The following is a 25638-nucleotide window of genomic DNA, read 5'->3' on the forward strand; positions in this document are numbered from 1 at the left end:
CGACCTCGAAGGCTTCCTTCGTTCTGTTCTGTCGACCACGACAACTCAATCAAAACTCTAGTGCGGATTCACACAGCTAAAACTACGAAATGAAATGTTACAGCCGTGATCGCTAGCTGATCTATTCCTACTATCGTGAGACAGAAGGCTTGAGTTGCTGCATCAGATCAGTAACCTTCCAATGATGTGGCGGTGAACCAGAGCTGGTTGAAGAAGTGATAAGTTGCAATGGGCATCACGGGTAAGACACCGAATATGTCGTGCTCGGTGAATCTGTCGCTGATCTGACAGGACTTCTGCCCCTCCTGAAATCCATACAAAAGCCATGTACTCTGAAAAAGTTCGCCGGTCAGACCCTTGGGATTGATGCCTTTGGCTGGCTGCACAGAGGATCGGCGGCGTGCGCTGTCGACCTCGCACTTGATAAGCCAACGAAGAAGTATGTCGAATTTGCTGTCGGCAGGGTTCGCATGCTTCTAGACTTCGGCATTATACCATACCTTGTCTTCGATGGCGATAGTCTACCCAGCAAAGCCGGCACAAATGCAGAGCGTCGAAAGCAGCGAGAAGAAGCCAAAGCAACAGGTCTCGCTCTTCTCCAGACTGGAAAGCAATCCCAAGCATATCGAGAGCTGCAGAAATCGGTTTCTGTAACACCATACATGGCGAAAGAATTGATCGAGGCAATCAAGGCCATGAAGGTCGAGGTTCGATACGTCGTTGCCCCGTACGAGGCTGATGCCCAACTTGTGTACCTCGAATCGAAGGGCATCATCGATGGCATTCTCAGCGAGGATTCGGACATGCTAGTATACGGCGCAAAGCGACTCATAACGAAACTCAATCAGTATGCCGAGTGTGTCGAGATCGAACGTTCAGATTTCGCCTTATGCAAAGAGATCAGCTTGGCTGGCTGGACCGACACAATGTTCCGAAGGATGGCCATTCTCAGCGGCTGCGATTATCTTCCCAATATCGGCAAGATGGGCCTCAAGACAGCGTATCGCTATGTTCGAAAGTACAAAGACGTGGAGAAGGTCATTCAGGTTCTTCGATTTGAGAACAAGTTGTCCGTTCCTGCCGATTATCTCGAACGCTTCCGCGATGCCGAGCTCACTTTCAGTCATCACAGAGTCTTCTGTCCGGTGCAGAAGAAGATGGTGTTCATGCAGGAATTACTGCCTGGCATGAAGGAGGAACAAATGTCTTTCCTTGGGCAAAGTGTGACTCCAGATATCGCAATCGGAGTCGCCTGTGGAGACCTTCATCCGAAGAGCAAAGAAGCGTATCCCGATACTCGTTCATTACGGCCATCACTGCGCGAGGTTCGACGCCAGACAGCTCCTACCCAGACTCTGAAGCCAACGAAGTCCATCGAGTCATTCTTCAATAAGCGGGTGCCGCTAGCTGAATTGGACCCGAACAGCCTCACTCCCTCGCCATCTCAACAGAGGCTCCTCGCGCGGCATCGCAATGCTTCGTGGGACTCTCGACTAATTTCGTCAGCTCCTCAACCACGGACGAACTCGGCATCGAGCACTCAAGTCCGTCCCCTTCGCACTGATCGCCAGTCATTCCTTGCTAAAGCATCGGCCGTGTCGTCGTACCAGCCACCTAAACGACCACGACTGTGTTCTGAAAACCAAGACTCTCCGCCTTCGAAAGGCATCAAACAAAGCCCGTTCTTCGCCGCACAGGACACAACACCAAGTCCGTCCCTTCTCAAAGGGGCTCGCAATAAGAAGCCAAAGCGGGGTGGGTTTGAGCTCTGGTCTGACGACTCTGTCGATGACGTCTTGCTCGGCCTGCCTGATGTTCATGAGACTGCCAGCCCTGAGAAACTGGAGGAGCCACACATTGTACCTGCAGAGTCAGACGATATCAATAGCAGCATCCCACAGTCGTCCCCAGTGTCCGCATACTATGACGCCGATGGGGACAAGGTCGTTGCAACGCTTGGCGACCCCGCGGACACGAAAAATGACCCTGACTCTGGCAGAGCCGAGCCGTTCGAGGATATCTTGGCCTCGCACATTCAGATTCAGCGAGAGCTCAAGACCTTTGCCTACCAGCCATCCGTTCAACGAGAGCAAGCTCTGCGCACGCTATCGCCATCCAAGACACCCCAGCCAGAGACTCGATTGTTCTTGGCAATGACTCCAGCAGACCAGCGTGCGGCACTTGCCGCTCTGCCCAATACGGGATCAGTGAAAGAGCTGTGTACCTCCATAAGCCTAACGGAAGACCGGGCTTCAAGCGACACAAAGGTTGTGGTCGCCAGCGCACAAAGGCTTCATACCTCGAGCGACACGAAGATTGTGCTCGCCAGCCCTCGAAAGTCTCCAAAACCGACTCCTGACAATGCTGGTCAATCAGAAATTTCTTACCCGTCATTAAAGGAGATTGCCCAAGAGATGCCACCCGTCACTGGTAGCGAGGATGCCTTGATCCCAAACAGCGAGGATGAGATCTCAGACGATGATGATGGACCTCCAGCCACAATGAACCTCCATGCATTTGCTTACGTGGGATCCTGACCTGGACCAGCCGATGGACTTTGCAGCGACGCCCTGTCCACGCATAAGGTCCCTCGAGAGCGGCCGGTGTACATGAAGTTGAACCATTGTCACATAACGAAGAGTGCATATATGCATATCACAGAAGACGAAGTGAGAGCAGGCGATGGTTTGCGAGCATTAACGATACCTGCCAAGGGCATGTTCGGATATGGGCGTCGTGACGACTGCGAGCCTGTTTGGACAGCACTGGCACTGCCTTCTGGAGTACACCCCTGGATGAGCGAATATTATTATTGTAAGCAGGCTATTGATGAATATTTACCACGAATTGATGACGTTCAAATCAAGTTCTGTGATCGTGAAATCATTCTCGCGCAAAGATCCGGCAAGTTGGGAGCGGACCCCGCATTTATGTACTGATCGCCCGGAACCCGGCGGGCTGGTCCGAAGCTAGCCCAAAAAGCGTTAAATCATAACACCGGCTACCCGCCATCGACTTTCATCATGGAAATAATTGTCTCCCAGCCATGAGACCAGCCTCACGATTTTTGGTCCGATGACATTGGATATCGCGCAGAATTGTGGTGTCAAGAAGCGATCAAGGGTCCCAAGGCAACATCTAAGTCAAGCTACGCCTCTCTCTCACCATCCTCTCTTCCCATCCATCACATAACAATTCTCGCCGCAAACTGACGGCTTGATCAAAGCATTTGTACAGAATTCGAACCTCCAAAATCCAATACTCGAGCGGAGTCAAACAGTCGACTTCGTCACCCACATTCCTCAACAAACTTCCACATTCCACGGACCTCCTGTCAACTCCCACGTGCTGAGTGGTCACCACGAAAGTACCGTCCCTCGGACGGCAATAGAAAAGAGAACAGAGCACGGCCAGTGACGCAAGATGGCAAGAGTCAGATTTGCAACAGGATGGAGGAGGTTCATACCAGCTATCGGCTACCACCATGTGCTGATGATCTTCATCGCCATTGCCATCATCCTCCTATCACTATTACTGGCAGGCTGCTCGTCAACGTCAGTGCTGATACCCGACATCTACCTCATATCACTCTACTACCAACAATATCCGCCAGTCTTCTCGAGTGTACAAGTCGATCCCACCGTCACAACAGCGATAGCAAACATCGTCGGCTCGGCAGATCTGAATGTGAGAGTAGGCTATTTCGGAATATGCATTGCTGCAGGCGGTGGAGGATGGATGTGCAACCAGAACGCAACCGCGCTGGCCGACCTTGTTAGTGTTGACACCGACCCGCTGAACCTGATCTGGGTCGCCAGCACATTCAAGGATGCCATCGTCTTCCCATACCTCCTCATCATCGCCATCGTCCTGGCTTTTCTTACCTTCGTCCTCCTCGCTACCTTCCCAGGCTGGCATACGACGACAAGCTCGGATGGGTCAGAACATGAAGTCAAGCCGTTTCCGTCACGAGCTGTCTCACAAGTTGCTTTGGCCACCATCTTCATCGCCTCGGTGTTTGTGCTCGTCTCCGTCATGTGGCAACACACAGCAGCCGTCGCCGCAAGTACCGTCGCCCAAGACCTGGGCAACGGAAGCGTCAAGTCTGGCGTCGGCACTGCAGCTATGGTGCTGGGCTGGTTCGGATTTGGCTTGCTTGTGGTGGTAACATTGGGATTGTTGGTCATGATATTGAGTATCCAATTACTGGATCGGTTAACGGACGAGGTAAGCTGATTATACCCTTCTCGCTGCAAACCTCAACTAACAGTCTCTATAGGAATGAGAGCAGATATGAAGAGTGAGATGAGAGGATATCCCGATTAGCGACTCTGAATTTCAACATGCATAGCAATCAACGGCGAAAAATCGAAACGGCATTTCGAGCATCATAATGGGAATTGTGGCGGCGACAACGCCGCAGATAGACACAATTTGGACACCAAGGACTCGTCGATGGGACTTGTTCAGTGTACATGTAGATACGGACACAATGACAAAACAATGCACATTCTAATAAGATCGCATACTCCCGCAAGTTTCAACGAACTGGCTGGAGCTTTGTAGGGGGCTTGGCGTGGGCGTGGAGAGGTTGGGGGATTCTTTGCCTTGTGGATTTCACCTCTGCTTCATATACTGCTTCCGCATGAGGTCAAAATTCGACGAGCGAGCTTATGCCAGACACCTCACAGGTCGAGTCGGCGCTCAGGAGAGCTCCAGCGAGTCGAAATCTCCTGTCGGTCCCGTAACAGGCCTACGTGGAGCATCAACATCTGCTCTGCGAATATATTTGTGCTTGGCACTCGAAGGTCTATCGCTGCGGTTGCAGCATCTCAGGGCCGCAGGGCAGGGACCAGTGCTACCATCCACCCAAATCGACCGCCATCATCATGCCACGCCTCTTCGACGGCCTCGAGCTGCCCGCCTCAGCAGACTTCCACGTACACCTTCGCCAGGGCGCCATGATGGAGACGGTCACTCCTACGATCACCTCTGGCGGTGTTGATACAGTCTATGTCATGCCAAATCTAATACCACCCATCACCACCCCTGCCCAGGCCGTCGAGTACAAATCCCGCCTACAAGCTCTCGCGCCCGACGTCACATTCCTCATGTCCCTCTACCTCCACCCCTCAATCACCCCCTCCATCGTCCGCGAAGCCAAAGCCACCGGCGCCATCCACGGCATCAAATCCTACCCAGCTGGCGTGACCACCAACTCTTCTTCCGGCGTGGTGGACTACGAGTCTTTCTACCCTGTCTTCGCCGCCATGGAGGAAGAGGGGCTAGTGTTGAATCTGCACGGCGAGCTCCCACCCTCGCAGTCTCCTTCTGCACCTGAAGACCAGATCACGGTGCTCAATGCGGAAGCGGCGTTCCTTCCTACCCTCCGCTCCCTGCACACCCGCTTCCCAAACTTGAGGATCGTGCTCGAGCACTGCACGACCAAAGCCGCGGTGGACATGGTGCTGAGCATCAGCTCGCCTAACGTTGTGGGCACCATCACAGCACACCACCTCAGCCTCATTGTCGACGACTGGGCGGGCGATCCGCTCAACTTCTGCAAACCCGTCGCCAAACTGCCCTCAGATCGCATCGCACTATTGCGTGCAGCAGTCGATCCAAGACGAAAATTCTTCTTGGGCACAGACAGCGCTCCCCATCCACTACGCAGCAAACAAGGCAGGAGCGGAACTGCAGGGAATGATAACTCGTGCGGCAAGTGTGCCGCAGGCGTGTTTACGCAGCCGTATGCAACCCAACTTGTGTTGGAAGCGCTAGAGGAAGCCGTCAGCAAGGGCATCTTGCGAGAGGAGGATGTGAGGAGGGAGGGGGTGTTGGAGGGGTTTTGGGCGAGACGGGGCGGAGGTTCTATGGTGTGCCGAAGAGTGAGCGGCGGATAAGGGTCAGAGCGGGAGAGGAGAAGGTGGTGAGCTTTCTGGGAGTAAGGATGGAGGATGGAATGGCAGATGATGTGGTCGTGCCGTTTCGGAGGGGGGAGGAGATTTATTCTCTGGAATGGATTGATTAGAAGAACTAGACTTGTGCTACCGCTTTCCCAAGAAAGGCCTGAGCAGATCATGCATTAATATGCCAGCCGCAACACTGACGTTCAAGCTGTCCACACCCGCGTGCTGGTTCACGGCGTCTTGCACCGTGAGACAGCTGTTCGCCATTCTGGCGATACGTGGCCGCAGACCTTCGCCTTCGTTGCCGAGCATTATGACTACCGGCTTCTGCTTTAGTCCATCGGTGTCGATGTTGTGCTCGGGGATGACATCCGGACGGTTTACCAGGGGCACGTCTTCGGGAGAGACGGCGGCCACGAAATGCCACCCGTTGGCTTTGGAGGTGGTGATGAAGCCGCTTTCGTCTCGGATGCGCAGGATAGGCATGAGTTCGGCGGCGCCGGTGGAGGCTTTGACGGTGACGGCGGTCAAGGGCGCAGTACCGTGGTCCAAAAGGATGATGCGTTGACGCCGAAGTAGTAAGCGGAGCGGATAATGGCACCGAGGTTGCCAAGGTCGGTGACACGGTCGAGGAAGAGAAGTATGGGGTATCGGTCTTGTTGCTGTTGCTTGCTGCGCATCGGGAGTCTCGCGGTGGAGTGCTGAACATTGAAGGCCGAGATGATGGCTGCGTCTTCGGGGGTCAGGCGGCCGACTTGCGCGGAGACGGTCTCGCCGGGTGCGGAGACTTGATCTAGGGCATCAACAGGCAGCACGGGAATTGGGCTGACTTCAAGGAGGAAGCCGTTGTGTGGTCGTTTCTGGGTCATGCGGTCGAAAGCGGCTTTCCAGTCGGGGCCGGAAGTGGATACAACTGGTATTCCTGCGGCTTTGGCACGGCGCAGCATGGCAGAGCCTGGGTCCTCTGCTTCGTGCCGCGAGCGGTGGACATAGAGCTTGTAGCATTTCCGGCGTCGAGCCCGGATGGCAGCGTTGACGGCAGAGGAGCCGTAGATGAACTCGGAGGAGGCGGTCGTGTAGGGGATGCTGGCGCGGAGGATCTCTTTGAAGTCGTCGCGGCTATGTTCTCTTGCGCCTACATATTGGCGACGGTAAGGCTGGGACCGAGGTAGGTGGGAGTCTGGATGAGAGCCATCGTCCGGGGTGGAGAAGCGATCATAGCGGATGGGGACAGATGAATCTTGCGAGTCCTCGGGTTCGCGGTCTTGCTGTTGGTCTGTGGGAACGACCGAGTTGCTGGCAGGAAGCTGGTTCGTCTTTCCTGAAGACGTGACGCTGGTAGAGCCAAAGACTTCGAAGTCGTTGGCGTAAGGGGAATTCCTCAAGTCACGACTCTTCACCTTCTGGCGTCCGCGTCCCTGTTCCTGTTTCTGAGAGGCAAAGATGTCGTACTCCCCGTGTGTGGAATCACTTGGGCTAGTTGTGCCGTGAGCTTGCCATCTATCTCGTCGGGTCGATCGACCATCGTTGTGCTCGCCGTTTGACTGCCTTGACGGCCTTCTGTCATGATCTCGGTCTCGCCATGGCTCGCGATTGCCTTCTGTGGAGCGCTGGCTCTGGCGCAGTCCGCGCTCGATAGCGCCTGTGAGTGAAATATGTCTGCACGAGATACATGTAGCAGAGCTCGGCGACCTGCGCAGTATCTTCAGGGCATGTTTCGTGGACTGCATCAGGTGGAGGAAGGTGCGTTGGTGACGTTCAGCGATGGGAAAGATTTTTGGCGACGGGTTCTTCAATTCTCCAACTTCGCTTCACGCGTGGGCGCGTCAGACCTCGACGTGCTTGCGACTCCCCAGACCCCTCTACATGTTCTACGGTTCAGCTTGCTCAAGTCCGCCAGCCAACTTAGTGTGTATGCCTAATGTGATGATTACTGTGGGCAGCCTCGTGCAGTAGGGGCGCGGCGCCTTCGCCGATTGTTGGGATATTCGCAGCAGAGATGGATGGGGAGGATACCCCGGATTTGTCGCTATGGACTGCGAAACCACCTCCGAAGCCCGCCACAGCCCCTGTTGAGGGTGACAGTAGCCCTCAGGCGGGCTCAGTGGTCGCACGATCGAAGAGAGGGTCGAGCGCCGCAACATCAGAAGCATCGAGCAATGCGGGGGACGTCAACTACGACGCTCAAAGGCCACCATTCACCGAAGATCAAGTCCCCGAAATGCAGCGCGAGAGCACAGCCCGGAAGATGATGTTATCGAGGTGTCATGGTCGTCGCCGAGTGCCGATCACGCTTCTTCATTGATATGCCAGCCATGACCGAGGAGGAAAAAGCAGGCTACAGCTTCGCGCCAGGGCATATGCGCGTCCGCGAGGTCCTCGCAGAGACCAACAGAGGCATTTTCAGGACTCGACTGGGCAGCGGCGACATCGAAGAGGTACGTCTGTCGAGCTAAAGTGTTCAAGTCGCTCTGTGGCCCATGCCCTTTCGGGATTTGTCGTCTCGAAGTAGCCTGCGATCAGTCACTTGCGCCTTCCTTAATGTGAAGTGAATGGAGCAAACGAGACAACCCGAACATTCGACCAAACCCACCACTCTTATCCACTCCAACCCCCGGCAACTCACATCAACTTCTTTGACTTCGTTGTTTCGCTCAAGTTTGCTAACTGTCCTTGTTGCAGTTGACACTTAAGCAGCTCAATCAACGAAACCACGCACAGTCTGCTTTGAGATTCTTTCGCCTCAAATCACTTCGCATGGAAGGGCGCGGACGACGAAGCGCTGGTGCGCAAAAGCCTACGGCCAGCGGCTTCGTCAATTGGGACGATGTCGCTAAAGGTTCCGATGATGAATCAGATGGCGCCGTTGTCGGTTTTCGGAAGCGAAAGCAGCAGCTGGCTGAGGATTCTGACGTCGAAATGAACGGCAACACTGACCAAGACTCCGACAATGAAGACGATGGTGACTCTGAAAGCGACTCGGACCAAGACGAAGGACCTGCCGGTCGCCGCTCATCTCGTCTCAAGGGCAATCGTAAATCATACACACTGGAGACTGACCTGGATCTCATCACTAGATCGCCACCTCGGTTACGCGGCAGAACTTCTACAAGACCGACGCGAGGTCGTGGAGGGCGTCGTACAAATAGCCGGCGCGCAAGATCACTCTCATCGTCGCCCGAGCCAGCACAAGGCACTCGTCGCTCGGGACGAACTCGAACCAAGCCAGTAGGCTCGATGCGCGAGCGTCAGGAAGATGAAATATCAGAGCACTCCGGCAACGATGCTGGCATGAAAGTCGTTGGCACCAAGGAAGTCTTCCGCCGAGTCGACGAGCACGACGACTTTCGCAAACGTCATCGTGAAGAATGCGATACTTGCGACCGAAGAGGCGATGATCCGACCAAAGGACCGCTCGTCTTCTGTCAAGGCTGCACGACCGCCTACCACAAGACCTGCTTGGGCTATCGCGGAACTCGAGAACATATGGTTACCAAGATTGGCGAGGAGAACTTCGTGCTCCAGTGTCGTCGTTGTATTGGGATCGCTCGCGATAAAGACCCTCTGGCTCCACACCTTGGTCAGTGCGAGACCTGCAACGAGATGGGCGTCAACTCTACTCCGTTCCGAATTCGCTTAACTGTCAAGCAAGAGCAGGCACAACGTGAAGAAAATGGCGGCAAAGATCCCATCACCATCGTTGAAGATCATCACATCAACAAGCCCGAGAATGTCCTCTTCCGCTGCTTCTCTTGTCAGCGTGGATGGCATGTCCACCACCTGCCGAATCGCCAGACAGTCACCTCCACTGCCGAAGATGACGAGGAGGACAAGGAGCTGTCCGACGAGGAGCGCGCCGAGAAGCGGTGGCAGCTTTACCATCGAGGCTGGCGCTGCAAAGACTGCATAGAGAACAAGTATGCCATTGACGCACTCGTCGCTTGGCGTCCAGTCAACATAGACACTTACATCCCTGGCTATCACGCAGACATGGTACAAGATTCCCAGAAGGAGTATCTTGTGAAATGGAAGAACAAGTCGTATCTCAGATGCAACTGGATGCCAGGCAGTTGGGTGTGGGGCACCGCGGCAGGCAATATGCGCATGTCGTTCATGAAGAAGCCAGAGAACTACATCCCTCGCATGACGACGAAAGACGCCATTCCTGAAGAGTTCTTCAGGATCGACATCGTGTTCGCCGTCCGCTACACGAGTGTGGTCCGCAACACCTCAAAAGAAGTCGACTTCGCCCGCGTTCGCGAGGTTGAGAGTGCTTTCGTCAAGTACAAAGGACTCGGCTATGAAGACGCCATCTGGGAATCGCCACCAAGCTTTCGAGACACCGAGCGTTGGAATGACTTCAACAGCGCCTACAACGACTACGTACTGAAACTACACACTTCGATCCCAATCCGTACCACACTGAACAGAACCTTGACTGCACTTCGACAGCTAGACTTCGAGAAGTCGTTGATGCGCAAGGAGCAACCTTCGAGCATCACAGGAGGTTCCATGATGCAGTATCAGCTTGAGGGCCTTAACTGGCTCTATTTCCAGTGGTTTCAAAATCAGAACGCCATCCTTGCTGATGAGATGGGATTGGGGAAGACCATCCAGCTCGTGGCATTCTTTGCTCTGCTGGTCCAGGAGCACAAGTGTTGGCCGTTTCTGGTCGTTGTCCCAAACTCGACAGTTCCAAATTGGCGTCGAGAGATCAAGACATGGGTACCATCTCTACGAGTAGTGACCTACTATGGCAGTGCTCAGGCTCGCAAGATCACGCATGACTACGAGCTCTTTCCAGAGGAGTTCACGAAGAAGAAATCACGATCAGGCGATCCTCAGGATATCAAGGCTCATGTTGTCATTGCTTCATACGAATCCATCATCGAGGACAAGACGCGGAACAGCTTGAAGAATGTGCCTTGGCAAGGATTGGTGGTTGATGAAGGCCAGCGCCTCAAGAACGACAAGAACCAGGTCTACGACATCCTTACAAAGACCTTCCGATTCCCATTCAAAGTCCTCTTGACAGGTACACCACTCCAGAACAACGTGCGAGAGCTTTTCAATCTGCTTCAATTCCTCGACCGGACCATCAACGCAGCTGAGATGGAGGCCAGATACGCAACGCTCACCCAGGACAACGTGCCAGAGCTGCATGAGAAGCTGCGCAAATTCTTCCTTAGGCGCACGAAAGCACAAGTGTTGACGTTCCTGCCACCAATGGCCCAGATTATCATACCAGTCTCTATGTCAGGCCTGCAGAAGAAGCTCTACAAATCCATACTGGCCAAGAATCCACAGCTCATGAAGTCTATCTTCACTCGCGATCCGACAGCGGCCACCAAAGAGCGAGTGTCTCTCAATAATATCCTCATGCAGCTCCGCAAGACGCTTTGCCATCCTTTTGTGTACAGCCGCGAGATCGAGGAGCGAAATGTCGACTCTGGAGAGGCGCAAGTTCGGCTCATCGATGCCTCACCTAAGCTGCAGCTCCTGTCCCTCATGCTGCCCAAGCTCAAGGATCGTGGACATCGCGTTCTCATCTTCAGCCAGTTTCTCGACAACCTCGACATCATTGAGGACTTCCTGGATGGTCTTGGTCTTATGCACCGTCGCTTGGATGGCAACACTGCTTCGCTCGAAAAGCAGAAGCGGATCGACGAGTACAATGCGCCAGATTCACCATACTTCGCATTCCTCCTTTCGACACGAGCTGGAGGCGTCGGCATCAATCTGGCTACCGCTGATACCGTTATCATCCTCGACCCAGACTTCAACCCTCACCAAGACATCCAAGCCCTATCTCGAGCTCACCGCATTGGACAGAAGAACAAGGTGCTTGTGTTCCAGCTGATGACGAAAGACAGCGCCGAAGAGAAGATCATGCAGATCGGCAAGAAGAAGATGGCTCTCGACCACGTCTTGATCGAGAACATGAATCAAGACGACGAAGCTGGCATGGATCTGGAATCAATCTTGCGGCACGGTGCTGAAGCTTTGTTCGACGAAGACAGCAAAGCAGATGATATCGTCTACGATGCGCCTTCGATTGACAAGCTGCTCGATCGCAGCCAGGTTGAAGACACCAAGATCAACGATGAGCAGTCGGCCGAGTCGCAGTTCAGTTTCGCGAGAGTGTGGGCGAACAAGACAGGCGCTTTTGAGGAAGCACCGCTGAGTGAAGACACTAATGGGACGAACACACCAAATCCTGGTATCTGGGACAAGATCTTGAAGGAGCGAGAGCGTGCGTACGAGGAAGAAATGGCACTTAAAGCACAGACTTTCGGCCGAGGCAAGCGCAGACGGCAGATTGTCGACTATGGTCAGGACGGCGTCGATGGAGGCTCACCCGACAAGCGCAAGAAGGGCGACGTGGCCAGCGATGGCGACTTTACTGGCAAGGACACAGAGCAAGACGAAGACGATGCCACTGAAGATGACTCGGAGGTCGACTTTAAGCGTCCCACCGTCAAAGGTGTGTACAAGCCACCAGTCCTCTCTCCTTACTTTGCCCTGAGCTAACGTCGTTTCACAGCCCGACCCTTCAAGCGCGTCAAAGTCCCTACCGGCCAACCACCCTACAACCTCGACGGAACCACCGACTACATGCCGCGCGACGGCATCATGCCCCCATCCCATCACTGCACGGCCTGCGACGAGCGCCACCCCATGGGCTGGTGCCGTCTCAAAGTCGCTGGTGTCGAGCACTGTGGTCTGTGTGGCATCGCGCATCTGGGGCATAGCAGGACGTGTCCGCACCTGACGGATGAGAAGCAGTTGGTGAGGCTGCTGGAGACTTTGAAAGAGAGTCCGGAAAGTAGGGAGGATGTGGAGGCTGCAACCAAGTATCTGAGGATGATCAGGGGGGATTTGGTGTCCAGGGCGCGGCGGAAGCGCGAGGAGGAACAGGTCGCGAGGAGCTTGGCTACTGTTAGCACGAATCTTGGGACGATTAGTACTGGGTTGGCTGGTGGTCATCAGCAGGGTGTTGCGGCGAATGGGTATCAGCATGGAGGTACGCCGGAAGGGAGATGGGGAGCACGATTTGTGGAAGGCGGGCGTTGATGGCATGTTTGGTGTTTTGGTTTCTAGAACGAAGAAATCAGAGAGTTGTCTGCTATTCGACATGGGTTGAGGACGACTTCACTGCGATTTCAATGTGCAGCACGCGAGTCTGGCCATCAAAGGATCTTGTGGCCATGCCAGCTTGCATTCCAGAGAGCATCATCCGCAATGTACAGCTCGCTAACGCTCTCGAGACTGCGTAGGACGATTTTGAAGGTAGACAGCCAGAAGCACAGATATGACAAAGAGCCTCTGAGAAAGAACAATCTCCATAAACGATCGCAAGAGCACCGAATGTGAAGTTGCGACGGTTGCAATTTGTCTCTTTGTATACATGCGACAAGTTTGATGTTTTGATGTTCCCTTACCTTGGTTTAGAAGTTCATCGTTGCGCTTCAACGAGTTCCGATGCCGATGAAACAAATATAGCATCAGGTTCAACGGCGAGAGTGCATCCCGGTATGAAAATCCCAGCAATGCGAGACAAAATGACGCATGCCGTTGCAGTAAGCGTTGGGCTAACCGACCACCGCATGAACATTATTTGGAGGTGCTTTCCGGTTAAAGGTCTGGATCTCTTCGGGTGGTGCGGGCCCCCCGGAGTGGTCGGAGGCAAGAAATTGCAATTTCTTATGGCGCTCAGCGCGTGAGCACTTGCGGCTCAAGTAGCATCAAAATTGTCGCTGGGCACTTACTGTACGGACACACGGGACCAAGATGCGACGGGCGTACAAGATCAGTTCGCCGTGAGCATCTTCTTCGCAAGTCTGCCTTGCAATTTGGGTAGTAGCTTGACGATGATTGTTCCCAAGTAATGCTGGAGTCAGGTACACGCGAGTGATCATGGAGATGTGCTTGAAGCTTGAATCGGTGATTTCACGAACTCGAGAACGTCACCACCAGCCAGGCACACGAGGCCATACCCGGGCTTTCCAGGATTTTTAAGGTGTCTTGGAACATGGCGGGTATGAGTTCCTGGCCTCTAACAACATTCAATCCGGCGGCGACATTGTGTATAGACTGGCATCAACGACTGTGTATGAACATCTGTTGTAGACTCACGAGCCTGATGAATGAGCAGAGATCCTTCGCGCAACTGTAGCTTTCTGTTAAGCATAGCGTAGCATTTTGTGAAATTTGCTGCAAACGAATCCTGAGGCTGTGCAAGCAGCACCTTCGACACCAAAACTCGAGTGCTTGGCTAAACAAGCGGGTAGGCCAGCCAAATGCGGAACTAGTGCACGCTGGGAATGCGTAATCAGACCAATCACTTGATCAAATAGACCTCGAGTGGGCACCGTTTGTCTCTCTTTTCCCCTGTCCTCCCGGCGCTCAGGCTTCTTTCACCCACCGACCACCTTCCCCCTGGCATCCGCCCATCCCAGCTTGCCCTCTTTCAGTGCGCCAGTTCCAGCCTGGGCTGCACCTGCCAGGTATTTCTCAAACCTCCCCTACCCCTTCCAGGCTTGTCGCAGCTTTGCTCCTTCCTCGTCGACACCCACCACCCAACCTCCCACACGATCGTTACGTATCTCGAGTCCCTTCCATCGCTTGCAAAGTGTCGTCGTCGACTCTTTGTTATCACACACCACCGCCGTCTCCTTTTGCCGATCGAATCCGGAACTCCGTTCGCTGTATCTTCCGATCGTTTTTCACAAACAACGCACCCCAGATTCGACCTTGAACGCGACGAACTCGAGCGCCTCTGAGTACGACGTCTCTCAGATGAGCATTGTCTGGTTGGGACTATCATAATCTGTGCTGAGAAAGCACATCACGACCGCCGCTTGCCCAGCATGCGGTTCTCCTTCGCCTCCCTGGCAACATTTGCCGCCCTGTCTCTACCATCCGTACACGCCATCGACCAGATCGTGTCCAACTCTCTCAACTCGTGCTCAGGCGCGGCCAACTTTACTGCAACACTTTTCAATGTTGCTTATACACCCAACAACAACTCGCTGACCGTGGAAATTAATGGTGTATCCTCGCTCAGCGGCAATGTTACTGCAAAGCTACAACTTATCGCCTACGGCTTCACAATTCTCGACGAAACATTCGATCCTTGTACCTCAGGCCTGATGGGATTCTGCCCTCTACAAGCAGGTCCTATTCCCAATATCGATACCAACTTCCCTGTCCCCTCCGATCTTAAGAAGAACATTCCTGGAGTTGCTTATACTGTACCGGATCTTGATGGCGTTGTACGCATTTTGGTCAACGACAGGGACACTGGCGCGCCCATTGCTTGCATGGAAGCTGACCTATCCAACACCAAGACCGTTTACCAACCTGCCGTCGGCTGGGTCACTGCTGTTATTGCTGGTCTTGGCTTGGTCGCCTCAGGTATCACATCTGGTATGGGACACACCAATACTGCTGCTCACGTCGCTGCCAATGCTGTCTCTCTGTTCGGCTTTTTCCAGGCTCAGGCAGTCGTCGGTCTGACCTCTGTGCACATGCCTCCCATTGTGCAATCGTGGACTCAGAACTTTGCTTGGTCCATGGGCATCATCCGTGTAGGCTTCCTGCAGACCCTGGCTACCTGGTATCAACGTGCAACAGGCGGCACGCCTACCACCTATCTGTCGACCTTGAGCACTTATTCAGTCCAAGTCCAGAAACGTGCTTTGGCCCTCAGAAGCCTGGACTACCTTAGCCGCCGGAGCACCGACCTCTTGCAGCCAATGAACCATGTCGGAACTCACGCAATCAGAGCTCTCGGCGCGCGACAGGTCGCAGCCTCCAATGGCACCGATACCTCAGATACACAGGTTGGCGCAGTGAAGATTGTCCGTGGTATTGAGCGTGTCGGCTTCCGTGCCAACATTGAGCAAACCAATATCTTCATGACTGGAGTCATTTTCTTTATCTTTATCCTCCTGGCTGTCGCAATCCTGGTCTCTCTTGCGAAAGTCATTCTGGATGTTCTGGCAAAGCGCAACGCATCAAGGCTGATAGGTTCTCTGAGTTCCGCGCCGGGTGGAAGGTTGTCATCAAGGGAATCTTGTTCCGACTGGTGAGTTGACTTCATATGGTGCAGTCGAAATATTGGCTAATCGAATGCAGGTCCTGCTTGGCTACGTCCAGATGTCCATTCTCTGCCTCTGGGAGTTCACGGAACGGGACTCACCCGCCGAGATCGTACTTGCCCTCATAATCTTCGCCAGCATGAGCGGTGCTTTGTTCTGGGCGTCTTGGAAGGTCATCTCTCTCGCTCGCAAGTCTACGGCAATGCACAAGAATCCCGCCTACATTCTCTACTCGGACCCTCAGTGCCTCAACAAGTGGGGTTTCCTCTACGTGCAGTACAAGGCTACGGCTTACTACTTCGTGGTCGTACTCCTCGCCTACATCCTTCTCAAGCTGTCTTCATCGCCTTTGCACAAGGTGCTCCTGTCGTTCAGGCTGTCGGACTTCTTATCATCGAAGCTGTCGCCTTGATCGGCATTTGCGTGCTGAAGCCGTTCATGGACAAGAAGACCAACATCTTCAACATCTGCATTGCGGTGGTCAACTTCCTCAACGCGATTTTCCTCCTCATCTTCTCGGATGCTTTTGGACAGCCGCCTATGGTCTCTGGAGTTATCGGCGTCTTCTTCGCGTTCTACAACATGATCTTCGCTTTCGTGCTTCTCATCATGGTGCTGGTCTCCAGCTTCTACGCCATCACCGCGAAGAACCCTGAGACTCGATATCAGCCAATGCGCGACGACCGTGGAAGTTTCATCAAGTCTCAGCAACAACTCACGACCGAGCTCGATGCCTTGGGTGCGACTGCTCGTGGAGATGGCAAGGAACCATACTCGCAGAACCGTGGTTTGGAGGATACAGAGTCAATCTCAACGGATTCGCTCCAGAAGCCGCCTCAAGACCTGAACGAGAAGCACCCCTACGCTCATGCTCGAGAACAGGCGCCGTCGCCGTATCGGGATGACGCTTATCGAGGCCCAGATGCGTATGCCCAACGCCAAATGCAAGGGCAGGGCTACAACAACTCTGGCGATTTTGGCTATGGCGCTCCAAGACCCGGCACGGCGCCCCAACAACCATCTTTTGATCGCAGCGCCAGCCCAGCTGGTGGCTATCAGCCTCCCCGATCCGCGCACGGTGGCTACCACAACCCCAACCAGTATCGGACAAACAACAACTCAAGTCCTTGGCAGCGCGGAGCAGGCTATGATTAGCCACACTCGGGCCCCCCGGACCATGATAACAACACATTGGGAGTGAACTCGGACAGAACCCAAAAGATGGGGTCTGGCTATTGGGACCGTGACTGGTGGCAGAGCGAATATGGCCACCATCACGGCCCGCCACCACCACGAGACTGATTTCTCCCAAAACAGATGTGCTGTGAAACAAAACTTATCATGAGACCACGAATTATTGTTGTGAAACCACGGGACCAAGAAAAACTGCATTGCATTGTTGCATGGAGGCGAGTTTGAAGGTTGTTTCCTTACTTTTGTGTGGTGGCATGCGTCGACGTCGACATGCTAGGGCACCGATGTTAGAGCGATGTGCGTACTGGTCGAGGATGCAGCACGGAAATGTGCGACAAGTGGCGCTTTCGATGTTGCTGCTCAATACCCCAAGCGGATCAAAGCTAATTGCATTATACGGGTGGGAATGGCGCGAGACACGCAAGCTGGCGAGGTGGAGTGGTGAGCGTGTGTACATAGTGTTGACACAGTAAATTCCTGGGACGAGGCAAGGCCTGCCGGGGGGTACGCAGGCTTCGTGGATTACCTACACTTAGGATAGATGAGAATGCAAGAATTGAGGTCAGAGAACTACGTGACTGCTTTCTCTGCAAATCGGTGCATTATTGACCTGGACGATGGCGTACTACCTACACTATTTATATTTGAAGGGGATTGTCGGCAGACGGATGACTGGGCCGGACTGCCAGACTGGTGAAGTCCAACAAGCACTGACCTTGATGCCTTGCTATAGGATGATGCTATAGGATGGTTGCTAGAGCTCTCTGACACACTGTCGGATATCTACTGTTCATCTATCAGAAAGCTTGGATCGTCACGGAACCGCCCGAACGGCCAGAAAGCTGTTGTAATCGCCAACCAGTCGATCTTGTGCTAGCAGCATATCCAGGTACAATTTCTATTGCAGCAACAGTCTGCTCATGAAGAAGCCTTGATGCACAGCAAGACAGGAGAGGCAGATGGCTTTTGGCTTTCAACCATAGTCGTTTAACATCTGTGCTATTCTTCATCAACACATAAGCCGCGGAGGGCACAACGCATAAGTCTAGATGCTGCTCGTTGTCTATATTTTCGACTGTCTCTGAACGTGGTGTCCCTCGCCCTCGAACAGATCTCTGGCGGCAACTTTCTGGCACTCTTCCAGGTACTTGACCTGCCTCGCGACCTCCCCCAACCTCCCCAACACCTCCGCATTCCCCCTCCCGAACCCATAGATTACGTATGGTATGCCCACTTCCGCACAAAACTCCTTCACGTATTTCTGGGCCTTCCGTAAATTATGCCGCGGCATGCGCGGATACAAATGATGCACAGCCTGGAACTGCAACCCCCCATGCACGAAATCCAGCCAGGGCGGACAGTCGACGTCCATGGTGGTGCGCAGCATCTTCTGCGGGAAGGACTCGTGGACGCCCAGGTCGGCGGTGGACATGGCGAAGTGCGAGAGGGTGATTTGGATGTGGAGCGGGGAGCAGACGATGTGGGAGACGAGGACTAGGGCGAGGCGGGAGGTGAGTGTGGGGACGGTGAGGGTGAGGATCAGGTAGCCGAACCAGTACCAGTAGATTGCGAGGCTGAGGAGTTCGAGGTACCAGTGCTCCAGGCGGGGCCGCGCTTGGGGGGTTGGGCGGAGAAGAGGTAGATGTAGGATTGGGCGTAGAGGTTGAAGTGGGCGAGGGAGAGGATGGGGTAGTAGAGGTAGTGCTGGCGGGCGATGAACCAGCGGGCGGCGGCGTCGAAGACCATGGTTTTGTTGTGGTAGGTGGAGTAGAGGTTGTTGAAGAATTTGGTGGAGATGGCGAAGACGGGCATGTGTTCTATGTCTGGGTCGTGTTCGGGGGAGTTGGTCACGATGTGGTGGACGTAGTGGCTGCGTTTCCACCAGCCGATGGAGAGGCCGCCGCAGATGTTGGCGATGAAGATGCCGATGCAGGTGTCGATGTGGAGATTGTGGGTGATGCCGTTGTGGCCGGCGTCGTGGGCGGTGAAGACGAGTTGGTGGCGGAAGAGGCCGAGGAAGACGCCGGCGAGGGCGTACTGGGAGATGTGGAGGCAGTAGAGGAAGGCCAGGAAGAGGGCGAGGCAGCGCGACATTTCCCAGGCGTAGGCGCTGTAATTGCACTGGTACATGCCTTCGGCGCGCATCTTGGCGTCGAGCTCGCGGTATTTGGTGCAGATGGCGTCTTGGGAGGCGGGGGACAGGGATGGGTAGTTGAGGAGTTCGTTGGAAGGGTTGGAGCAGATGAATGCGGGTTGGGCCTTGGGAGTTTGAATTTGTTCGGTCGCTGGCTCTGGCAGATCCAGTTCTGAGGGGCCGGAGGAGATAGAGCTCGTCTCTGTAGCAAATCTTCGTCTGGCGATACCTTCTACTGAGTCGAAGACTGGTGAAGGGGCGCTGCTGTCGGAGGACTCTGACGCCTCTGGTTGCACTGACTCTTCCCTCTCGCATTCCTCCTCTGCCTCGGCGATGTTTCTGAAGACACCGCCTTGTATGGGTGGCACAAAGTTTTCCCACCTGCCTTCTATCCTTCCGATCACATATTTCTGCATCATGGTCACAGCCTCAGGCGAATGTAGTGCCAGCACCTCATCCGTGCTGTCTCTGCCGACCATGTGTAGTATTGTCTTTTCACCACCAGGGTGAAATGGTATCCAGGCATCGACCTTGACGACCTGACATTGCAGTATTATGATCTTTCGTCCCTCCGCGATCAACCCCTCGATCTCCCTCCGAGTCCATATCCGCTCTTTGTGTGCCCGTTTGGCAGCCATGATGGGTGTCTGCTGCTGTTATCGGTCCTGCATTTTGGTGTGAGACTTGGTACGAGGTCGCCAGGAGCTGCACGAGAGCGTCTCTTTGCCGTAGATCTGTTGACCTTCGTTTGATGTGGACAGGAACCAGAACGAAAAGCGAGGTACATGTACCTGAATGCAGGGTCCCCTGCGGTGGTCTACGAAGACAAATCCGTAGTTGCACTTCTGGACTCTACGGACCGCCGTCAAATATCAGCTTTTCGCCAGTCTATCGAATTTCTGTTAGTGTTGGCAAGTCGCTTCATGAAAGTAGCTGTTTCACTCTAGTCTTCGCCACAGACTTGCATCAACCGACAGTAGGGATCTTGACCTGGCACCCGATGAGCTCAACGCACGTCCCGGCGTGGAAGAGACTTGGTCTAAAGCTCAAGAACGCCAAGGAAACAGCAACACCGGCTAGCATCCAAAATACACATCAGCCACCCTCAAAGAAGCGACGCATCGACCGCAGAAATAGCACTGCAGAAACGCCAGTTCACATTAAGGCGAATGGATCCTCTGAATCACCCATCAACGGTCACGAACCCGTAAGGGACCCGAAGCCCAAGAAACAGGTCTCTTTCACCTCCGACACAAAAGCCACAGACGGCGACACCGCAGTGTCCATCACTCCATCCGAAGCAATCGCATCCGATGGCAATGACAAGTCAGTAAGCAAGAAGCCGAAGAAAGCCAAAAAGCAAGCCACCGCCCCGTCTCCAGGGAAGTCCCAGGACGTACTGAACTACCTTACTGAGTACTACCGCTCAAACGACACCTGGAAGTTCAACAAGAATCGGGAGACTTGGATTCTAAAGCATCTCTTCGACACGGCGGCGATTCAAACGACATACAATCTGCCGCTTGCGCAGTATTTATACGGGATCAAATCGCAGAATGCGAGGGATAGGTTACGGATGCGGTGTATCGCGGAGGGAGCCAAGCTCGGAGATGAGGACAACGAGCGAAACGGTGAGTCTGACGTAAGGACTGTACCCGGCGCAAAGGCGGCTGTGGAGATCTTCGTCAACGACACAGAAGTTGTTTTGGAAGGGTCGGAGCTGGACAAGCTGTTCCAGCGGACACCTAGGACGGCATTGGTGCTGTGGGCTTTGGATCCTGCTGCTGGTGCTACGAATGCGGGACTATCCACCGCGGACAAGAGCAAGACAGGAATAGCAGGTAGTGGTGATGCAGCCAGAAAGAAGAGAAAAAATCGAACCGCAGTGGTGGAATACTCCTCCAGCAGCAGTTCGGAATCAAGCGAGAGCGAGAGCGAGTCGAGCAGCGATTCGTCGAGTGAAAGCTCGGACTCGGAGTCATGATATTACGACTACCTACGTGCAAATATCGGGAGAATTTAGCGATATTCGCAGTATCTGCTGTATGCTGAACAACACCACACTCGGCCCAGCCTCAATATCCCAGCTAGCCTGCGTCGCCCAAATCGGGTATTATGTGCCGAATTCAAGCCCAGAACACAGCATCCTTGACACTCTGCTCCAAGCTTGTCCAGCCAGGAACGTCGAACCGCTTTAGCAGCTCTTCAGCACGCTCGTTTGCCACCTTGGACAGATCGCGACCTAGATCTGGCAAGTCATCAATGAACTTGTGCTCCGGATAGTTCTTGCGATATATCGCCAGGATATCATTCCAATTGTACGGTTTTGCGAACGTGAAGAGGCGCTCGTTGTTGACATCTGGCGAGATCAACGCGGCTACGTGCACGCGAGCGTTGTCCTGAACGTTGATGAAGTATTGCGGCGGATTCTTCGACAGCGCCTTCTCGTCCTCACTCGCGAAGCCGTTCCAGAGTGCCTTGAGCCAGCCTACCGTGCTGGGAGCGCCTTGGTGCTCAGGAGAGAGCACAAGACCCAGATTCGCGTTGGGAAGGACTGCGTTCAGGGTGAAGGATGGCTTTTCTTCCTCGATGAATTTCCAAGCGGCTTGTTCGGACTGCATCTTGCTGGCGGAATAGACGGCCAATTTCCGCGGAACACCTTCATACGGGGGAGGTGCCCAGGCTTTGTCGAGGATTTGGTCATTCCAGGTCTTTTCGTCAATCACGCTGTTGTGACCGGGTCAGCACTCCCAATACGTTGAGACCGTGGTTCTTCGCGCTACTTACAACTCGACATTCGGATTCGGGTCGGCCGCGGCGTCGAGGATGATGTGAGGACACCGCGTGTCAGACTTGGTTCCGATTTGGCGGCGTTGAGCATGTTTAAGGCGCCATTCACCACCAGTGGGATGCCCTTGTTCGGGTCGAGATTCTGCATGACCTGTCAATTCGTAAGCACGAGTCACTCAGCTTCAAGACTGCTGTTTGACACACTGGTGTAGCGACGTGGACGAAGCCTGGAAACGATCAGTAAGAGAGAGGAAGTTCTACCGATGAGTACATGCTTACCTGAAGCTCCCTTGATGGCCTCATCGAATGCGCCCGGACTGCTCATATCTGGGACTTCCACGACTTCGAATTTGCCGGGACCATACTTCTTGTCGAACAAGTCCTTGACCCACGCACCTTTCTCCTGGCTTCGGGCAGTTCCTCGCACCTTGTAGCCTAGCTGCAACAGCTGGTCGATCACATGGCTTCCGATGAATCCTGTAGCTCCTGTCACAAGCACGAGGCTACCCTCAGGAATGGCTCGTTTAGAGAACATGGTGAGAATCGTGGAAGGGAAAGTCTTCTTTGGTCAATGTCAAAGATAGTAAGCTGACAGTTGTCCGTCAACTTATTTGTACTTGCGCAGAGCGCGCCCACCTCGGAATTTTCCATCATTCTCTGCGCAAAAGTGAAGTCGTTCAAGCACGCTGCTGCGATTCACGTTGTGTACATGACAAAGGCAGTCGCAGATAAATATCCAAGTTCCTGGTCCGACCGAACACGACCTTGGGGTTGGACTATACCATGTACTTACTTCAACCAATAACATCACTTTCAAGGTGCCCTTGAACAGGCATAGCTTCTGTGGATGTGGGGAGTCTCGATAATGCTCCAGGACTTCGCTAAGGCACGAAGAAAGTCAAAATCAGACGATCGGCAGCGCAAGGCGTCGATTCCAGGACATTCGAAGACTATACAATTGGTGTTTGCGAAGATGCAGCTTGCCCGATTTCGTACGACAGCCACCGTGCTATGTGGCAGGTCTTCTGCATGGAGTGTGTCATGGCATGGCGTGCCAAAGCAAACGAAGTCTACCAGCAGCTGTAGGCCCCTCCAGGAAAATAGTAGACTGCAAACAAACCACGTGTCGCGGCGGTGGTTCTGCAGCAATGCCATGTTCTCGTGCAGAATCAGTGCTGTTTCGGAGGTTCTGTTATCATGCGGGCTGACTAATTCAGGATGTCCTACCGACGCTTAGCCAAGTAGTGGTAGTGATGGCTTAGGCGCGACTTCAGAGCCCCGCAGTGCTCTTCGATGTAGAGAGAAATCACTCGATTCTTGCAATAATTCCAGGTACCGCAAGATCGTCGTGCGGCAAAGCGATGACTCAAGTTCGCGCGCTAAGTCAACGATGGACGGGAACCACTTATAAGCAGACACAAGTCTGCCACGACAAGGCCATCTGATGAAACGAGGCACAAATGCGTTGCATTCTCTGGAATCCTTGCATCACGTATCAGGCGGACTAGCCGGTGTTGATCGCCATGCCCAGATCGGGTTCCCAGAACGCGGAACAGCAGCACCTGTTCATTGTACACGGGGAAGACAGCCGCCGCAACTTCTCCCGGAGTGTGGGACATGCTCGGCGCACTCAAGCCGTAAGGCGACATCACCAGCAAAGGGAAAGCGCCAAAAACGCTGCAGGATACGCTCGAGGTCTGGTTGGCTGGCGCACGGCAGATCCAGCGCATGGCTCGAGGAGCACTGGGCGAGAGCTTGTCTTCCGTGTACGAGGCGATGTCCCAAACCGACGCGTTACGCCAGGAACCGAAGCGACAGCCGATCAGCCACGAGAAGAAGGGTCGATCCAGTCCGCTGTAGACAATGGATTGCGAGCGGACCCATTCAATTCGTTCCCGTCAGACAATTCTCGGGCGGCCATGCATGCGGTCGACTTCTATATCAACATCTGGAGCATGTACAAGAGAGGTGCAATTGATGTCTTCCTCGGGTTGAACACTCAGATCGATCTCTGCTGGCCCATAGCACTTCAGGACGATATGCTCTTCGACGCAACCCTTACCGTCAGTCGAGTAGCATATTGTGTTAGCTCAAGTCGTCCTGCAGAAGATGATGCATTCTTCCTTAAGCACAAACAGCTGGCTTTGGCGAAGCTGAGGCAGAGAGTCGTCGAGCATGCGCCGGGCGGCGAACCCACAGAAGCTGTAGTATTCACAGTCTCGAGACTGCTGTCAATCTCGTATATGACACTTGACGATGCCAGTTTCCAGATGCACTTCAACGCGCTGCAGAACATCACCCGAAGCTACATGCGACATCGTACGGCAGACGATCAGATGACCAGGGTGGTGGCAAGTAGGATCAAAAGCTGGACGCCACTTTTCGAGTATCGACAGTCCAGAACTGGTTTCGGGCAAGGCGCACTGCAGCCCGCACAGCACCTACCGCCAATAACACGACTCCCAGCCGTATTGCCGGATGACCTGCGCCGCAAAGTTCTGGCTCTACCAAGTGGCTTTGCTCATTTGGCCGTGGGTGGCGCATTTTCCACCCAAACTGTCAATTTAATGGCTGGCATGCAGGATGTTCTGGCAAGGTTGGAAGCTGCGGACGGCAGCGACACAGGTGATGTGACCGAGCATCATTTGTGGGTGATGAAGCAAGAACTGATTGACCTACTTGCTTCTCTCGAAATAGATGCTTTCGAGCAGCAGGTCTGCCAGGGGCTGCTCGCCCTCGCGATAGCATTGCCGAGGATCTATCGGATTGGACCAAGTGATGTATGCTCCCTATCTAAGGGCGTGCCTTCAATCGTGGAGAACCCTCCGCTCGAGCGCATTGTCAAAGCGTTCTTATACCTCAAGTTCAGTGGCAAGCTGCAGTCATCCTTGCATAATCTATGCCTCCAGTGGTGCGCTCTGGCGGTTGGATGTTGTTGTTTCCTGGTCCCGGACTCAGCCGGCTCGATACAGACCAAGGGTCATATCGCGCTGTTGAGCATAACCGAACGCCTGGTTCCAGAATCGAAGAATGAACCGTGGGCGCCTTTCGAGAAGGATCTCAGAGCGCCATTCTTCTGGCCAGACAAGATGGTGAGCATCTGGAAGTACATCTACCTTGAGTCGGTGAAGCGGCAAGCAAAGTGGGAGAAGAACGGTCTGATGAAGATGGGGATGCCTTCGAGGGACAAGGTCGAATACATGGTTCTGCGGTAAGCTTCGCCCTTGATCCGGGTCTCCGTCAAGTATGTATTGCTGACTTCAGATTGTTAGCGACGCAAGAGGAGGTCTGCCTGCGATCAGTGAAGGCCTGCCGTGGTCCATCGATAGAGCACAGTCAAGAGAACTTCCGCAGGTCGCCGCAATAAACGGTATCCTGGAACAGCCTGGCGACGTCTAGAGATGAGTAAAGAGGCCACCAATTTTCTTCCCTCGAGCCAATGGGTGGTACATTGCTGGTGAGGACTTCGAGGCACTCACTCGCCTTGGATGTGCTTGTGCTACATGAT

General features: G+C 54.0%; 10 protein-coding genes across 10 annotated transcripts; 6 read left to right on the forward strand and 4 right to left on the reverse strand.

Moving 5' to 3' along the window:
• Positions 1-228: 228 nt before the first annotated feature.
• AB675_8327 (Exodeoxyribonuclease 1) lies at positions 229-2537 on the forward strand (the record flags this gene model as incomplete). Its single annotated transcript, XM_018148765.1, has 2 exons — positions 229-241; positions 292-2537. 2 exons carry the CDS (start codon positions 229-231, stop codon positions 2535-2537), a joined length of 2259 nt encoding a protein of 752 aa, XP_018004376.1.
• Positions 2538-4889: 2352 nt separating this feature from the next.
• AB675_8329 (Dihydroorotase) lies at positions 4890-5903 on the forward strand (the record flags this gene model as incomplete). The annotated part of the gene is made up of 1 exon (XM_018148766.1): positions 4890-5903. The coding sequence occupies one exon, from the start codon at positions 4890-4892 to the stop codon at positions 5901-5903; it is 1014 nt and encodes a 337-aa protein (XP_018004606.1).
• A 144-nt stretch (positions 5904-6047) lies between these two features.
• Positions 6048-6395, reverse strand: AB675_8330 (uncharacterized protein; the record flags this gene model as incomplete). The annotated part of the gene is made up of 1 exon (XM_018148768.1): positions 6048-6395. One exon carries the CDS (start codon positions 6393-6395, stop codon positions 6048-6050), a length of 348 nt encoding a protein of 115 aa, XP_018004287.1.
• Positions 6396-6436: 41 nt separating this feature from the next.
• AB675_8331 (rRNA methyltransferase 1, mitochondrial) lies at positions 6437-7434 on the reverse strand (the record flags this gene model as incomplete). The annotated part of the gene is made up of 2 exons (XM_018148769.1): positions 6437-7327; positions 7381-7434. 2 exons carry the CDS (start codon positions 7432-7434, stop codon positions 6437-6439), a joined length of 945 nt encoding a protein of 314 aa, XP_018004207.1.
• Positions 7435-7908: 474 nt separating this feature from the next.
• Positions 7909-12983, forward strand: AB675_8332 (Chromatin remodeling factor mit1; the record flags this gene model as incomplete). Its single annotated transcript, XM_018148770.1, has 4 exons — positions 7909-8173; positions 8223-8347; positions 8592-12393; positions 12454-12983. 4 exons carry the CDS (start codon positions 7909-7911, stop codon positions 12981-12983), a joined length of 4722 nt encoding a protein of 1573 aa, XP_018004507.1.
• A 1796-nt stretch (positions 12984-14779) lies between these two features.
• AB675_8333 (Flavin carrier protein 2) lies at positions 14780-17167 on the forward strand (the record flags this gene model as incomplete). The annotated part of the gene is made up of 4 exons (XM_018148771.1): positions 14780-15895; positions 15952-15999; positions 16050-16319; positions 16388-17167. The coding sequence occupies 4 exons, from the start codon at positions 14780-14782 to the stop codon at positions 17165-17167; spliced, it is 2214 nt and encodes a 737-aa protein (XP_018004738.1).
• A 1102-nt stretch (positions 17168-18269) lies between these two features.
• Positions 18270-19978, reverse strand: AB675_8334 (Delta(8)-fatty-acid desaturase; the record flags this gene model as incomplete). The annotated part of the gene is made up of 2 exons (XM_018148772.1): positions 18270-18700; positions 18760-19978. 2 exons carry the CDS (start codon positions 19976-19978, stop codon positions 18270-18272), a joined length of 1650 nt encoding a protein of 549 aa, XP_018004349.1.
• Positions 19979-20340: 362 nt separating this feature from the next.
• On the forward strand, positions 20341-21324 carry AB675_8335 (uncharacterized protein; the record flags this gene model as incomplete). Its single annotated transcript, XM_018148773.1, has 1 exon — positions 20341-21324. The coding sequence occupies one exon, from the start codon at positions 20341-20343 to the stop codon at positions 21322-21324; it is 984 nt and encodes a 327-aa protein (XP_018004584.1).
• A 142-nt stretch (positions 21325-21466) lies between these two features.
• AB675_8336 (Aldehyde 2) lies at positions 21467-22665 on the reverse strand (the record flags this gene model as incomplete). Its single annotated transcript, XM_018148774.1, has 4 exons — positions 21467-22067; positions 22124-22281; positions 22335-22357; positions 22410-22665. 4 exons carry the CDS (start codon positions 22663-22665, stop codon positions 21467-21469), a joined length of 1038 nt encoding a protein of 345 aa, XP_018004204.1.
• A 988-nt stretch (positions 22666-23653) lies between these two features.
• Positions 23654-25529, forward strand: AB675_8337 (uncharacterized protein; the record flags this gene model as incomplete). Its single annotated transcript, XM_018148775.1, has 2 exons — positions 23654-25341; positions 25403-25529. 2 exons carry the CDS (start codon positions 23654-23656, stop codon positions 25527-25529), a joined length of 1815 nt encoding a protein of 604 aa, XP_018004438.1.
• Between the last annotated feature and the right edge of the window lie 109 nt (positions 25530-25638).

This window comes from Cyphellophora attinorum (assembly GCF_001299255.1).
Source record: "Cyphellophora attinorum strain CBS 131958 chromosome Unknown Contig3, whole genome shotgun sequence".
Classification (NCBI taxonomy): Eukaryota; Fungi; Ascomycota; class Eurotiomycetes; order Chaetothyriales; family Cyphellophoraceae; genus Cyphellophora; species Cyphellophora attinorum.